The 13,167-nt window shown below is 40.9% G+C and overlaps 1 protein-coding gene across 1 annotated transcript in view; it reads left to right on the top strand.

The window, feature by feature from the left end:
• kiaa1109 (KIAA1109 ortholog) overlaps positions 1–5,629 on the top strand; it is an 82,364-nt gene extending 76,735 nt beyond the window's left edge. Inside the window, 3 exon segments of the mRNA XM_077539510.1 lie at positions 3,520–3,654; positions 4,190–4,355; positions 4,830–5,629. Coding sequence (XP_077395636.1) covers positions 3,520–3,654; positions 4,190–4,355; positions 4,830–5,046 — 518 coding nt within the window. The 3' untranslated portion in view covers positions 5,047–5,629.
• The last annotated feature ends 7,538 nt before the right edge of the window (positions 5,630–13,167 follow it).

Raw genomic sequence — 13,167 nt, 5'->3', positions numbered from 1 at the left:
TTTTAACGAACTCCTCCTACAGAGTTTATCCCATCATCTTCAAACTTGGTGTGATTCATCTCAAGATGTTGAAGATGAAAAGTTATTGAAAGCTTTTTATTTCGTCGCACGCTGTTGTCGTGGTATGCACTGTTTGCAAAGGAAAAAAAATGCTTCTTAAAGAAGCATTCCCAGTTGTACAAAGCAGCTAGAGCTACGAAAATTTGTAGACATATGTAACAGCCCAAGATGTACAAAAAAAGTCTCTTGGTGCCCTGTGCTAAACCCAACAGGAAGTCCCCCAGGGGCCAGGCATCACATTTTGAGATTAAAAAAAAACTCCCGTTTAACGAAGCATTCCCAGTTGTACGTTTCACCTAGCGCTATGATAGTTTGGAGGCATACATAATAGGCCATGATGTGCAAAAAAAGTCTCTTGGAACCATATGCTAAACCAAACAGGAAGTCCGCCATTTTGATTTACGTTGGGATTTGTAGCCATTTTTTGTGGCCTTTTTGAGGGGTCATATTTTAACGAACTCCTCCTACAAATTTATCCGAATGTCTTCAAACTTGGTGTGTTTCATCTTAAGATGTTTAAGTTGCAAAGTCATCGAAAAAATTGTATTTTGTCACACGCCGTTGCCATAGCGATGCATTGTTTGCCAAGTAAAATGCTGCTTTTTTTTTTTGGGTCTAAACATGTGCGAAAACTCATGAAATTTTGCACACACATCAGACTTGTCATGAACATGAATATTTTAGAGATTTCTTGTGCAATTTGCAATAAATAGGGCTCAATAGCGCCCTCTAGACATTTTTATGAAGCTTTTGCGATTGTATGATTCAGCTAGATTTGTAAAAATTGGGATACCTATCAGCCTAAGACTAACAAAAAAGTATTCTATAGCCATGTGCCAAGCCATTTTGATTTTATTTTGTTAATTGTGCATCATTTTTGGCCTTTCCATGAAACGTTGCAAACACAAAGCATGGCAAAAACATTTACAATTTAGACAGCTTTCTATTTCACAGTACCCCAACATGCCAGAACCCCGACGTGCAAGTACCCCAACGTGGCCCGGGTTGCGAGGGCCCTTTATAGCTGCTCGCAGCTCTAGTTATTATTATTCTTCTCCGCAAACAATCGCATTTTTGAGACACTAAACGTGAACGAAAACTCACCAAACTTTACACGGGCCTGGCGAAAAATTTGATATTTTAAAGTCGCCATACATGATAACAGAAAAATGGCTCCATAGCGCCACCGACATAGGTTAAACGGATCCCTGTCCCGCTACGATTGTCCTATGGCGACCAAAATTGTGTGGCACCCGTAGCACATCCAGATGAACAAAAACCTCTTTGATATGTGTACCCTAAAATAGACAGGAAGTGAGGTATGAGTATTTAAATGTCCAATTTTTGCCAATTTTTGCACATTTACAGGGGTCATACTTTTGCCCGCTTCTCCTACACGGTTAACCCGATTGACTTCAAACTTGGGATGTACCATCTCAACACCTGGGACAACATCTTGGTAACAAATCTAAAGTTTTTGACATACTATATGACGCCGGCGGGGCATAGAATTTAGAGTTTAATCATTCTTACTGAACGAAGCATTGCCGGTTGTACGTTTAATCTAGAGCTACGAAAATTGGTACACATATGTAACAGACTATGACCTACAAAAAACTCTTTTTGAACCATGTGCTAAACCTAACAGGAAGTCCACCATTTTGATTTACTTTGGATTGTGTTGCCATTTTTTTTGGCCATTTCATAGGGGTCATATTTTAACGAACTCCTCCTACAGTGTTTATCCGATCATCTTCAAACTTGGTGTGATTCATCTCAAGATGTTGAAGATGAAAAGTTATTGAAAGCTTTTTATTTTGTCGCACGCTGTTGTCGTGGCATGCACTGTTTGCAAAGGAAAAAAAAAATCTTCTTAAAGAAGCATTCCCAGTTGTACGAAGCAGCTAGAGCTACGAAAATTTGTAGACATATGTAACAGCCCAAGATGTACAAAAATGTCTCTTGGTGACCTGTGCTAAACCCAACAGGAAGTCCCGCAGGGGCCGGGCATCACATTTTGAGCTAAAAAAAAACTCCTCTTTAACGAAGCATTCCCGGTTGTACGTTTCAGCTAGCGCTATGATAATTTGGAGGCATACATAAGAGCCCACGATGTACAAAAAAGGTCTCTTGGAACCATCTGCTAAACCAAACAGGAAGTCCGCCATTTTGATTTACGTCGGCATTTGTAGCCATTTTTTGTGGCCTTTCTTAGGGGTCATATTTTCACGAACTCCTCGTACAAAATTCATCCGACCGTCTTCAAACTTGGTGTGTTTCATCTTAAGATGTTTAAGATACAAAGTTATCGAAAGTTTTTTATTTTGTCACATGCTGTTGCCATAGCGATGCATTGTTTGCCAAGTAAAGTGCTGCTTATTTTTTTTGGTCTATACATGTGTGAAAACTCATGAAACTTTAGACACACATCAGACTTGTCATGAACATGAATTTTTAGAGATTTCTTGTGCAATTTGCAATAAATCGCGCCCTCTATACATTTTTATGGAGCATTTCCGATAGGATGATTCAAGCGCGAAATAACTAAAGATGACTTGACTTGACCTAGATTTGTGAAAACTCAGAGGCATACCTATTAGTCTAAGACCTACAAAAAGTATTCTGTAGCCGTACGCTAAACCTAAAAGGAAGTCTGCCATTTTGAATTTATTTTGGGAATTGCACACCATATTTTGCGTTTTGATTAAACTTTGCACACACAAGGCTTGTCAAAAACATTTTAGATGGTCCTTGTCCTATTTGACAGTACCCCAACGTGCCAGTACCCCGACGTGCAAGTACCCCAACGTGGCCCGGGTTGCGAGGGCCCTTTATAGCTGCTCGCAGCTCTAGTTATTATTATTATTATTATTATTTTTACTTTGTTATAAATGCTTTTTCATTCATCATATGTTCTTTTTTTCATTTGCAAACATTTTTCCCATTAAAAGTATGTTTGTTTGTTTTTTTATTTATTTCTTATACAGCACAGTATATATTCTTTATTTTCAGAATGCAATGTCGTGGAGCGATGGGACAGACACCGTTGGAAGTCTCATGAAGACAAATCCGCGGATATTTCCCCAGTTGGACGTATGGTTCAAGGGATAGGACTGCGCAAAGACCAAAAAAAATAAACCAAAAAGCACATTGTAAAAAGTCCGCGAAGCAGTGAGGCTGCGAAAGATAAACCCGTGATAAACGAGGGAACACTGTACCAGAAATGAGTAATGTCCCCTTTAATATTAATAGTAGTTGGTTACACCAACTTGACTGTTAAGGATTGAAAGTGTTACATGATTGTGGCAGATTTAAAAAAAAAAAAAAAAAAAAAAAAAAAAGTCCAAAATGTGAGCAACTCCAATTCTGGACCGGAGCTCCCATTTTCAAGCCCTCAGGTCACAAATGCCTGATTGCTAAGAAGCCCCATTTGAATAAATGGATCTTGTCTTCTCTCAGATTCCAACAGCAAACCGAAGGTGGAGTGCAGCGTGGTGACAGAATTCACAGACCACATCTGCGTGACCATGGACGCCGAGCTCATTATGTTTCTTCACGACATGGTGTCTGCCTACCTGAAAGAGAAAGAGAAAGGTTTGTGCTCGTTTTGTTTCGTCAGTCAAATCCACGAGTCAACAACTAAATGAAACTCTCCAGTGCTAATTGCCTATTGAAAGTTTCTTCTCTCCAGTGAAATGAGTCATTAGGAAACAATATGCAGCAGCGCACACATCTGCCTGCCTGTGTTTGTGCGTGCGTGATGAGAGAGTTAAGGGGGCAGCCAAGTGTTATTTTCTCACACGGCAATGCAGAGGAACATAGTCTACATTTTGATTAGTTTGTATTTGTCACCAGTGATCAAATTATGATTACTGTTAATTAACAGCAGTGTGGACTTCACTGTGACCAACCTGCATTGTTCTTTTGATTCTGTAGCTGAAACAAAATGGTGAGCTGTAAAGCTTTTGCTTTGTGCCTATCCAGGCAAAGGTTAGACAGAACTGAAGTGTATACAGAACATGGTTTCTATTCAGCGTATAGAAAGAGAACGTTTGTTAGAGGAGCCCATTAAGTCAGGAGAGCGTGCAAAACACCACTTGTACACGTCTTCACCTTCACTTGTCCTTAGCCCTTTTCGCCCCGCGGATGTTTGCGGCTCGGCCGGGCCAGAAGAGCCCCACGGCCGTGCACGATGACGGATCCGCCGACAAGGACAAAGACGACAGCATCAACTACACCACAGTGGACTGGAGGGAGTTCATGTGCAACACCTGGCACTTGGAGCCCACCCTCAGGTCAGATGAGATTCATCTCTTTTATGCTCGCTTGCTCGCTCTCTCTCTCTCTCTCTCTCTCTCTCTCTCTCTCTCTCTCTCTCTCTCTCTCTCTCTCTCTCTCTCCCTCTCCCTCTCCCTCTCCCTCTCCCTCTCCCTCTCCCTCTCCCTCTCCCTCTCCCTCTCCCTCTCCCTCTCTCTCTCTCTCTCTGTGTCTCTCTGTCTCTCTCTCTGTCTCTCTCTCTCTCTGTCTCTCTGTCTCTCTGTCTCTCTCTCTCTCTGTCTCTCTCTGTCTCTCTCTCTCTCTCTCTGTCTCTCTCTCTCTCTCTCTCTGTCTCTCTCTCTGTCTCTCTGTCTCTCTCTCTCTCTCTCTCTCTCATATTTGTATTAGACTTTACACTGATCTGATTGAGTGGATCAGAATCGGCCAATATTTTTGCATTTTATGTAGTTTTACAGTTTGCATAAAATGACTCATGTAAAAACGTCCTCCAGGCTCATCTCCTGGACGGGTCGCAAGATCGACCCAGTGGGAGTGGACTACATCTTGCAAAAACTGGGCTTCCACCACGCCAGGACTACCATTCCCAAGTGGCTCCAGAGGGGAGTGATGGACCCGCTGGACAAGGTGCTGTCGGTGCTCATCAAGAAGCTGGGCACCGCCCTGCAAGATGAGAAGGACAAGAAAAGCAGAGAGAAGGAGGAGCACTAGACTGGAGGTTTGTTTCCTGTTCTTTTCCAACTGCCCGCTCCACCTCGTGGATTGCAGCTTGCACACGCAGCTCTGACTGAGCCCTTTTTTTTTTTTTGTTGTTGTTTGTGTTCAATGTGGATACGGTTTTGGAAAAGAGCAGCAATTAGTATCGTGTATTTGGGTTGCTTGAATGATTCCAACCCTGCCTCTTTTACATGTTGTAAATGACCTCATTTGAACCTTTTTTCAAGGCTTTCTGGTATTTAATGAGAAATGATTTCTTAAAACATTGCCTTTTCTTTGTTTCCCATGGAACACATGGTAAATGATGCTTTATTTTATTTTTTTTGATGTTGTATTTAATAGCTTGGATATTTGTTTTCCCCTGATGTGAACAAATGAGCACTGGGAGATTCTGCCATGATCTGTCATAAGGACATCAGGAATCTATTATGATTTATTATTTATGGGTATGTGAAATGGAAATCTTGTAACATGAATTAGCTTGAAGGGTCAAGCTTGTTTTTCTTTTTAGTCGGTGTATATAATTAAATTTCCTAAATGTGTTGATTTCCTAACTTAATAAAATAATGCCACTGGATTTTATATCAAACGTCCTGCATTTTGTCTTTAAAAAGCTTTGAATTGATTTGAATTACAGTTGGTAATACTAAACGGCTGCCTAAGCAAAATGTCTCATCAACAAAAATGTTGAAATTGAAAGCACTGACTCATTTGACTTCTGAGCTTTAAAAAAGCCACATAACCTTTTTGTAAAGTGCAGTCAAAGATTTCAGTGTACGTTGCTGTGCCGTGTGGATGAAAACTAAGATTGAAATGAATAGAACAAAATGACATTTGACACCTGGATTATATATATGTTCAAGCATGTTTAAGACATGTTTTACTGTCATGTTTAGTTACTTTGAAAGTACACTGATGAGCCATGCAGATTTGTATCATGTTTGACGATGCACTGAATTGAGACAGCGATCACATGTTTCAGTCGCACATCACTGTAATTAAAAACAGAAAATTAAGACGTTTGCAGAGACAGTACTTATACTGGATAGCGTAGTCCTTGTTCCATATTGTATTAAAACATGGATATTTTTATCGACTCGATCGGGTCCATCTATGTTTTTATTCCTGAAAATTAACATCCTCCTTCAAAAGAAAGTTGAAACATTTTTCAGATTATCAAAAATTGACCGTCATTGACATACACAGTAACCATGGCTACAGAGGAGTAGTAATGGACAAATGAAGCTTTATGAAACACTTGTGATATTTTTGACTCCTCTAGATGGTGCTTTTGGTTTAAATAAATTATCAAAGCTAATGCACTGGAAAGCTTCATGAAGCTTCAGTCAGACAATTTCCTTTGCACTAGCCTTCATATTTAAACCAAGAGCACCATCTAGTGGAGTAAAAATATAGTTCATGTGCTTCATGAAGCTTTATTTCCCATCACTACCATCTAATTGGTTAACCTGACCACAAGTGCCAAAGCACGCAGTCTATTTCTTTCAGTCATGTCAGCCAACAGCGAGGTTATAAAGTTTGCTTTTACTAACCATGACAAAATTGTATTAGCCACAACATCTTCAAACAAACAAAGATGAAGCAACCTACAGATTCTGTAAGAAGACAATTTCGGACACATACAGCGGTCACCACGTTGAACCTTGTTTGACACTTGCAGAGCCACCACAAAAAGAGGTGAGCTGTCGCCCGCCGGTATTCTTTCTTTAAAGCCCCAGTGTGTAGCTCACGACCGCCATCTATCGGTCAAACAAGATAATGCAATGATTTTAAGCACACGAACTACGGCGTCCCAGAGAGACCCTACTTCAACAGCCTACCACCAATTTCACCGGAACAGAACGCAAACAACTTCTGGTATTCCCTCGAGTGATGACGTAAGTGAATTGCATTTGTTAGACATACTGTACAGATCCCTAATATTTGTGATTTAGTCATTTAATTTCAGAATTAATATTTTTGTCGGCATTGTTAGGAAATACTGTACGTCAGCTAATGATAATGGCTATCTATGTTCATATTTGTTAGTGCAACTAAACCATGCAACAGAGAACACACAGTTATGTTATATGTTTTATAGACATGTGGACCATCTCAAAGAGGGCGAGGAGGGGGCGAGGGAGACGACGAGGAAGAGAACGCGGAAGTGAACGCGGTGTCTCGTAACGTACAATTATGTCATCATGGAAAAATAATTCCATTCGAGCATGCATGTGAATGGCTCAAAACATACCTTTGCTTGGAATATGTGGTATTTAGATTACATCGTTTGCTGATATGTTTAGTATATCGTACAAAAATAATGGTGTTAACTGAACTACACATCTGCAACTCAGACTCGTAAACCCCCCCGTGTCTTGTTGCTACTAACCACTCAGAAAAGTGCTGCTTACAAAAACATTTGAAACCCTTTACTCAGATATCGATTTGTCACCATGTTGAACAATTTTACCTAATAAATATCACTAAGCAACTTAATTAGTTTTGATTGAAGATACAACAGCTTCCTTGTACTTCGATGTGCAGGAATTTACATGGCTTTCACAAATAGTCTTGCTCATATAATAATGTGCATTGGCTCAGTGACTTTCAGTTCATTGTTTGGTACCTCATCTGACATACAATTGTTACCTTCTTGCAGAGACTCGTACAGGAAATGACCATGGAGGAACATGAAGATATCCAAGTCCAGCTGACCAAGAAATACTTATTGACACATTGCTGACACATCAGCACCACCATGATTTCCTGTACCTGGATCCCAGACTGCAGCACCTTGGTGACTTGTGGCAAATAAGTGACACTTTCCCAGATCCTCGAGGACAATACAAAGGTTTTTTACCTGGCGTATAATTTGTCCATGTCTGACACTTGTTGTTGTAGTTTGTATAACTTGTATATTGTTGTTGTGTGTTAATTTGTACATTTTGAATAACTAAAAAATACTATTTCCTTTGGCGTCAACATGCAGTGTTCATTCGACACCTAACCTAACACTATTTTACATGACTAGAAATGTAAAACATCAAAAGCCTGGAGAATTATTATAAATGCTTGCAATGACAAGGAATTCTTCATTGGCCAATGAATGTAAGGTACAGTACATGAAAATTAATAAATAAAATAAAGTAAAATAAAAGTCTACATGAAATGAACATATTAACTAAAAAAAAAAAAAAATGCTGTTAGAATATAATGAGCTACATGAATTGCAGTTGTTCCAGAAATTTACCAATACACTGTGCATTTCAAAATATGGAAAATAGACATACAGGTTTGGGCCAAAAGTAGTGTTACAGAGCAGGTATGTGTTGTACACAGCTAAAATATCTGATTACCTCAATACCATGATGTTTTTTGTGTGTGTGTGTGTGTGTGTGTGTGTGTGTGCTGACATTGTCCCCCATTAACATTGCAACATTCCTCAAACTCTCCCGAACACGTAGTATGATCTGTAACACTACTTTTCGCCTACTCTATGATGTTATTGGGGCAAAATTAAGGAAGGCTTGTCCATTGATTGTGTGAACAGACTGCAGTAAAAATGAAGTCACTTCAATGTTTGCTGGTTTTATTAAGTTTGACATGCTCCTTGACTGCACAAGTACATGTTATGGAGTGAGGGCATGTTCCCACCAACGATGATATCATATTCTTCAAAGGCTTGCTGAGGAAAGTGAGGGAGGAGTCACTCCATGGCTTCAGACACCTGGTCAGCAGGTCCTGTGTAAAACAAGTGGTGCTTGTACATGTGACCATTCCGTATTGCTTCACACAAAAAGTTCATGTAGTGTGCAATGCCGTCCATATGTAAATGACATACCAAGACATCGGCTGACTTCAGTTTGTTGCAGCTCAGATATGGTAGGTGGAGATACTGGTGGTACAACACCGAAGCCTTCTGGGGTCCTCCATTCAAGTGTCCTCATTCGGGGCATTCCAATATGGCTGCTGACTCTCCCCTTGATATTTTTTTTTCTTGCAGGTCGGTGATGTATTTAAACGGTGCATGAATGCTTGTATACATCAGAATATGGTTCTGGAAGCCCTCAAGTTTGGCTGTTGATCTAGTGTGACACAAACAAAAACAAAATTATAAAATAAAATAAAATAATTGATGATACTACTATATGTCACCAACTTTCCAACAAAGCCCCCAAAATAGAGGTAAGATCTTTAGTTTTTGGGCCCAAAACATTGTATTAGCTAGATAAAAGTAACTTGACTGCATAGAATATGCAAAGGCTGCTTGCTTGTCGAGTTTCCGTGGAAAACGTAGCAGCCTGTAAATTCTTGTGCACCCAATTACACAATGGACCAGTACACACTTGAGTGAGAGAGTACAGACTCTAGCAGTGCTTACGGTACAGCCAGCATTTAAGTCCAGAAAGTTATTCCCTGCCGAAAATTAATTTCGAGAACACTATTTTCACCAACCACAACGAAAATAATTTTCAACTCCTCCACTAATACAGTATGCTTTAGATTCTCCATTGAAGTTATGGGCAAATATACCTCCGAAATCACAGTTACATTACATTACACAATAACTTGCGCATTTACTCTAAATATAACGTGCCAGCGGGAATCTTTTTTTTTTTTTTCAAAGCAAGTAGCTTCATAACGAAATCGTTCGAGTGGTGCGGAGTTGCTAATCAACAGCTACAGTGATCGTAAAACAAAGGTACGAACATCGTATTAATTAGTACGGTGTATACTTTTTCTCTCGCTCTCAAAACGTAAACACAAATGTACTCTTACTTACCGGTCAAGTAGAAAGCAGTCGAAGGCACCGGCACGTCCCAAACCTAGTCTGTTCCTCATTTCTCTCCATCTGGCAAATGCGGCTACAATATAAACTCTTGTTTTGTCGCGCTGAAATAAAATAAATTCCCAAAGCAATTGTGATGCTTGATAATGCTTTCTTCGGGGACCGGAAACTCTTCTTCATCGTGTACATGCGGTCGCCATACAAACCGGAAGTGCGTCTGCAAAGGCGTTCCAAAAACGCGTTAAGAAATGGAGCGCTGAAATTTGTCGTTGACGGCACCCGTAGCAGAAAGATGGCGGCGAAACATGGCGGACACTAGAAGCCGCGGCCCGGACATGTAAGATAATTTGCGATTTCTAGACTAACCGTTATATTTTAAAAAAGTACGTTTATGCGATACAACATATCTTTTTACATACTACTAACACAAACAATTGGGTTTTTTTTTCGAATGATTTATTGTTTCACCACTAGATGCCACTGTATAATACTGAGTGTGCCTTTAAGACACTAATTTCTCTAATTTTATGGTCTTAAAAATGTATTTTTATGTCTTAATGTTTACTCTTGATCTCATCTGGACTTGGACTTGGAACTTGTGGACTTGTTTTGATTCAAACTTAAAGTTGGACTTGAGAGGGAAAGTGAAAGCACAAAAATAAAAAATAAAAAATACTACTTTAAATATTCATCAATTAATTAAAAAAGAAACACTCTGGACTTTAAATTAATAAAGAAAATATAATTCAGAAATGTGCAAATGCACTCTTAGTAAGTAGTGTTATTTATCTTTTTTTCTTTTATTAGTATAATTTTTTGTTTTTAAGTTTCAGCTCAGCTTGTAAGGGCACAGAAAATCTATTAGAATAAACACAAGATCTTTTTCTGGGATTAATGTGTCTTACTGTATGTGGAAGTCAACGAAGCTTATCTAAGCATTTATTATAGACAACTACTAATGTCATGTTTTTATTCCAAAACATCCTCCTCCCTTGCTTTTTCTGCAAGGCTTTATTAATACTGGAGTGTGACCTTCTGCCAGCTCCCATCTCTTCCACTGTGGGGTCCCTGCATGCCACCAGCCATGTCCCACTTTTGGCTTTCATGCTTTTTGGAAGTTATGATTTCAGTTACATGCAGCCAAACCAAACCAGCAGGTGAGGACGGAGACACTCGAGCAGTTGAGGCTCTCTCTGTGACGTCTCAACTCTCCTGGGGAGAGTGTGATGGCTCAGGGGGAGGTCACACTCATGCCTTGAATACACATTTGAAAATCATCAATGAAAACTGACCCCAGTTTCTACCAATTTTAATATTGTCAATTACAGCAAACCAACTTCAAATGCGAATTCCAGGCTCGCGGTACCAGTATTTGTGGATTTTATTTATTTATTTATTTATTTATACTGCATTCTACCTGTGGACTATGTAAACTTTGGGTGTAATTCCACTGTTGACCATGGGATGGCGGCACACAATTGTTTGACACTAAATTTGAAAGAAGATTGAAGGCAGAAAGTAGGTCAACAATATTTCATTAAACACTTACTCCTCATAAGTGTCGCGGGGGTGCTGGAGCCTATCCCAGTCAGCTCCGGGTAGTGGGCGGGGTACACCTTGAACTGGTTGCCAGCCCAATTGCAGGGCAACAACCGTCCACATACTACAAGCACACCCAGGGACAATTCAGAGCGCCCAATTAATCTGCCATGCATGTCTTTGGAATGTGGGAGGAGACCGGAGTACCCGGAGAAGACCCACGCGGGCACGGGGAGAACATGCAAACTCCACCCAGGAAGGCCGAAGCCTGGACTCGATCTTGTGTCCTCAGCACTGGGAGGCGGACGTGCTAACCAGTCATTCACCGTGCCACCCCAACAATATTTCAATATGCTGTAAATGACGTTAATCCTCTACAACCTGCAATTTGTCCTTGCACCTACATACAGCGTTGCAACACTCCTTCCTGTTTGGCTGTGTGAGTTCTGTCATTAAATCTGAGCTCTGCTCTGACTTTGGACCACACAGTTTTTGATGGCGCCATTGAATCAAGTTGTACCAAGAGTGGAACCAGTAATTGAGTTCCTCAATGTGTTTGAAGAGAGAATAATAAGCTCATCAAAAGTCTCAGGCTGTGTGCATTTCATTGAAAGGAAAAACTCTGCAGGATACACATTTTGTGGCTAAACATTTTGTTCATCAATGACCGGATGTTTTTAACAGTGGCTACTTGGCTACCGCCTACTGCCACAATCGCTCGTGTCTGCTGCTGTTCTGTGACCATGGGATGAATTTAAAAACAAGAAGAAAGAATATAATACGTTAAGTGAATTGATTTCTATCCTCCATTGTCGTATACTGTATATGAATGAAACACAAACATCAACCACACATGTCCACCAAGGGCAGAAGTCTGCCTGCTCCCCCATCATCCATCCATCCATTTTCTTGACCGCTTATTCCTCACAAGGGTCGCGGGGGCTGCTGGCGCCTATCTCAGCTGGCTCTGGGCAGTAGGCGGGGGACACCCTGGACTGGTTGCCAGCCAATCGCAGGGCACACAGAGACGAACAACCATCCACACTCACGCGCACACCTAGGGACAATTCGGAGCGCCCAATTAACCTGCCACGCATGTCTTTGGAATGTGGGAGGAGACCGGAGTACCCGGAGAAGACCCACGCGGGCACGGGGAGAACATGCAAACTCCACCCAGGAAGGTCCGAGGCAGGACTCGAACCGGAGACCTCAGAACTGGGAAGCGGACGTGCTAACCACTCGACTACCGTGCCGCCCGCTCCCCCATCAAATTCACCAAAATCGCAGTACACGACCTGTGCCAATACTTAGACGTGGTTCCAGCAGGCGTAACGTTTCAGTCACCAAATTGTCAGGTGCACTAGGGCCATGTGAAAGGAAATGTCTTCGTGCCCACCATAGTGCAGGGGGTTGTGCCAAATTCCCAAACAGGCCAAAAGAGGCTTGTGCCAACACCAAAATCATGATGCGCCAGTTTTTACGCTCGAGCGCCGCTCCCATCTGCAAATATAGAGCCCCAAGTTTTAAACCGTCACATGCAGTCGCTATTGCTGGTCTCCTTTTGTTATTTTGATAAATTCACCCAGACTTGTGCTTGAGTTAAATGCATCTTGAGGCAAAAAATTAACTTTAGTATGTCTGCCATCTCTCTCCCTGCTCAGTGACCCACAATTATTCAGATTTATGTAAACAAGATGGGAGCTTTTTCTTTGACTATTTGCATGAGATGCCATTTGCCTTGACAGTCTTGTTTTGGATTCAGGCTGTACAGATATAAAACAAAC

Source organism: Festucalex cinctus, chromosome 12, assembly GCF_051991245.1.
Source record: "Festucalex cinctus isolate MCC-2025b chromosome 12, RoL_Fcin_1.0, whole genome shotgun sequence".
Classification (NCBI taxonomy): Eukaryota; Metazoa; Chordata; class Actinopteri; order Syngnathiformes; family Syngnathidae; genus Festucalex; species Festucalex cinctus.
Note: the sequence above shows the minus strand (reverse complement) of the source record. Positions and strands in the feature narration are given on the sequence as shown.